This window comes from Bison bison, unplaced genomic scaffold (genome assembly GCF_000754665.1).
Source record: "Bison bison bison isolate TAMUID 2011002044 unplaced genomic scaffold, Bison_UMD1.0 scf7180017864213, whole genome shotgun sequence".
NCBI lineage: Eukaryota > Metazoa > Chordata > Mammalia > Artiodactyla > Bovidae > Bison > Bison bison.
The window spans coordinates 278,583-280,896 of NW_011494785.1; the positions used below are offsets into that span (position 1 = coordinate 278,583).

The 2,314-nt window shown below is 60.5% G+C and overlaps 1 protein-coding gene across 1 annotated transcript in view; it reads right to left on the minus strand.

Annotated features, from left to right (window-relative positions):
* Positions 1 to 810: 810 nt before the first annotated feature.
* LEPREL2 (leprecan-like 2) overlaps positions 811 to 2,314 on the minus strand; it is a gene marked incomplete at its 5' end in the record, with an annotated part of 13,136 nt that continues 11,632 nt past the window's right edge. The window contains 2 exons of the mRNA XM_010845194.1: positions 811 to 1,358; positions 1,488 to 1,628. Coding sequence (XP_010843496.1) covers positions 1,203 to 1,358; positions 1,488 to 1,628 — 297 coding nt within the window. The remainder of the gene's footprint in view (positions 1,359 to 1,487; positions 1,629 to 2,314) is intronic.

Genomic DNA, 2,314 nt, shown 5'->3' on the forward strand with positions numbered 1-2,314 from the left:
CGGGCCAGTCCCTCTCCAGGCAGAGAGCAGAGCATCAGGCCCCACGGGATTAGAGCAAAGCTGTGAGGATTAAGGGTTGGGTCTGGGAGGGGGCAAAGGAGCAGCCCGACCATGCTCCAGGGTCCCCCCGCAGGCCTGGCCCCCCCATCGCATGGTGATGATCCTCACCATCAGGGCCTACCTAGCAACCAGCCCAGGAGCCAGAGAGCGAGCGGGAGAGATGGCCCATTGTCAACACCCCAAGTAGTGCTCCCGAGCTCAGGGTGGTGGGGAAGAGGGCTATGGTGGCCGTGGGGAGGTACAGGCAGGAGCTGAGATTAGAAGGCACTGATCTGGATAATCCTTCTTCAGGACAAACCCCAACCAGCTGCCCCCGGGGGCTGATCCCGGGGGGTTGGGAGGAGGAGACCCAAAGAGGAGGAACGGATGGGCCTGGCCCAGCCTTGGGTGCAGAGGACGGCAGTGGAGAGCAAGCCCATGCGCTGCTCGCATCTGGTGTTGGGTCCTCACGACTCGTGGGACTCTGCTGGGGCCGTGAAGGCAAGAAGCAAAGGGATCAGGCTGCCCTAGGTCTCAGCCAAGCTCAGAGAGGGAAGACGCTGGCTTAGAGTAAGAGGCCCGGGAGCAGCTGTCAGGGGTCAGGGTTCATTTGCATAAGGGAGGCAGGTGGTTGAGATTTCCCTGACAAATCACGGGCTGGAGGGGCCCATCTCCGGGAGGCCCAGGATACCTGTCTCCTGCCAGGCCAGCCACAGCGTCTCCCACCTCCAACCACCATGGAAACCACGATACACTTGACTGGCCCCAGCAGAGGGATGGTCAGGATCTTTATTGACAGGCTGAGGAAGGCAGGCGGGGGCGACCCTCTCTCTCATCTTCCTCATTTACAGCACCCGCTCGGGCCCTACCCCCTGCCAGTTCTTTCCACTTCGGCCTTGCCCATCTTCTGTCTGTCCTAGGCCTGGAGGTCCATCCTGGCTGGGCCCAGGCCAGTCCCCAGGCCAGTCCCCAGGCTAAGTCTGTAAAGGGTCCTCTGAGTTCAGGGTTGCACGGCCCTGGTGATCCCCAAGATGGCAGGGTACAGGGATGGAGGGCTCGCTGTACTGCGGTGGTCACACGGGGGCTTCCCAAAGGTCCCCGGCATTAAGGCAGACCCTCCACAAGTCAAGTGGCCATATCCCCAAGGATCTGGGCCAGCCCCCTCACAACTCCTCTCGAATGCGAGGCGGCTTCCCAGCCTTGTCCTGGAGCCGCGGAAGCCTGCGGCTGGGGGGTTCTGGGCCGGGGTCCCTGCTGGCCACATCTTCTCCTTCATCCTTCTCTGGCCCCCGCAGCAGCTCTTTGGCTTCCATCCACTCCTGGAGAGTGAGGAGGAGGGTCGAGGCTGATTTCCCCCCACCGGCATCCGCCCTCTCCCAGGACTCTCCCTGGGTCATCTCAGCCCCGCCCCTCGCCCGCCAGGGTGCCAAGCCCCACCGCCTGCTCACCTGCTCCCTGTGCTCAGGGGCCCAGGTGTGCCACAGTGCCAGGGCACAGCGCCGCCCGCGTGTCACGGCCCACACACCGTGGGGATTCTCCACGCCTGAGCTGAAGGCCACGAGGCGGCCGCAGCGAGGACGAACCTGTGCCTGGGGTTGGGGGGGTGGATGGCAGATTCAGCTCCAGGGAGAGGTCTTCAGAGACCTTGACCCTGACTCCCTGGAGCAGGACGGCGTCGGGGCTCAGACAGTGGAAGCTTTCTTGCCCACTGCGTCCCCTCTGTAGTTCAGGGACTATCTTGGGGCAAGTGGCAACCAGGCCTCCACTTGGGAGCACTGAATGCCAGACTGGAGGCTGGAGGAGTTGGAGGCAAAAGGAGAAGGGACTCTGTCTGCCCCTGTGCCCTGCTTCTCCTGCCCACCCTCTGCCCAACCAGACTCTGGGTTCTGGGCATCAGGGTCTTGGGGACATTTTCCACCCCAGAGAGGGATTGGATGATGGGGAGCTGGTGGTGGTGAGCAGAGAAGAAGCTAAACGGATAAGGCAGAGCAATGCACAATGAAAAATCACTGCTCCGGTCCTTCTGCTGGTCCTAGACCTGAGCTTCTACCTGGAGTAGAGGCTTAGAGTCCTGTGCTTCAGCCGCCCTCCTTTATTTATTTATTTTTGAGTTTTTTTTTTATTATTTATTTAGTTATTTATTATCTATTTATTTGGCTGTACTGGGTTTTAGTTACAACACACGGGATTTTTCAGTTGCAGCATGCAGAATCTAGTTCCCCGACCAGGGATCGAAGCAGGGCCTCCTGCATTGGGGGCACAGAGTCTCAGCCAC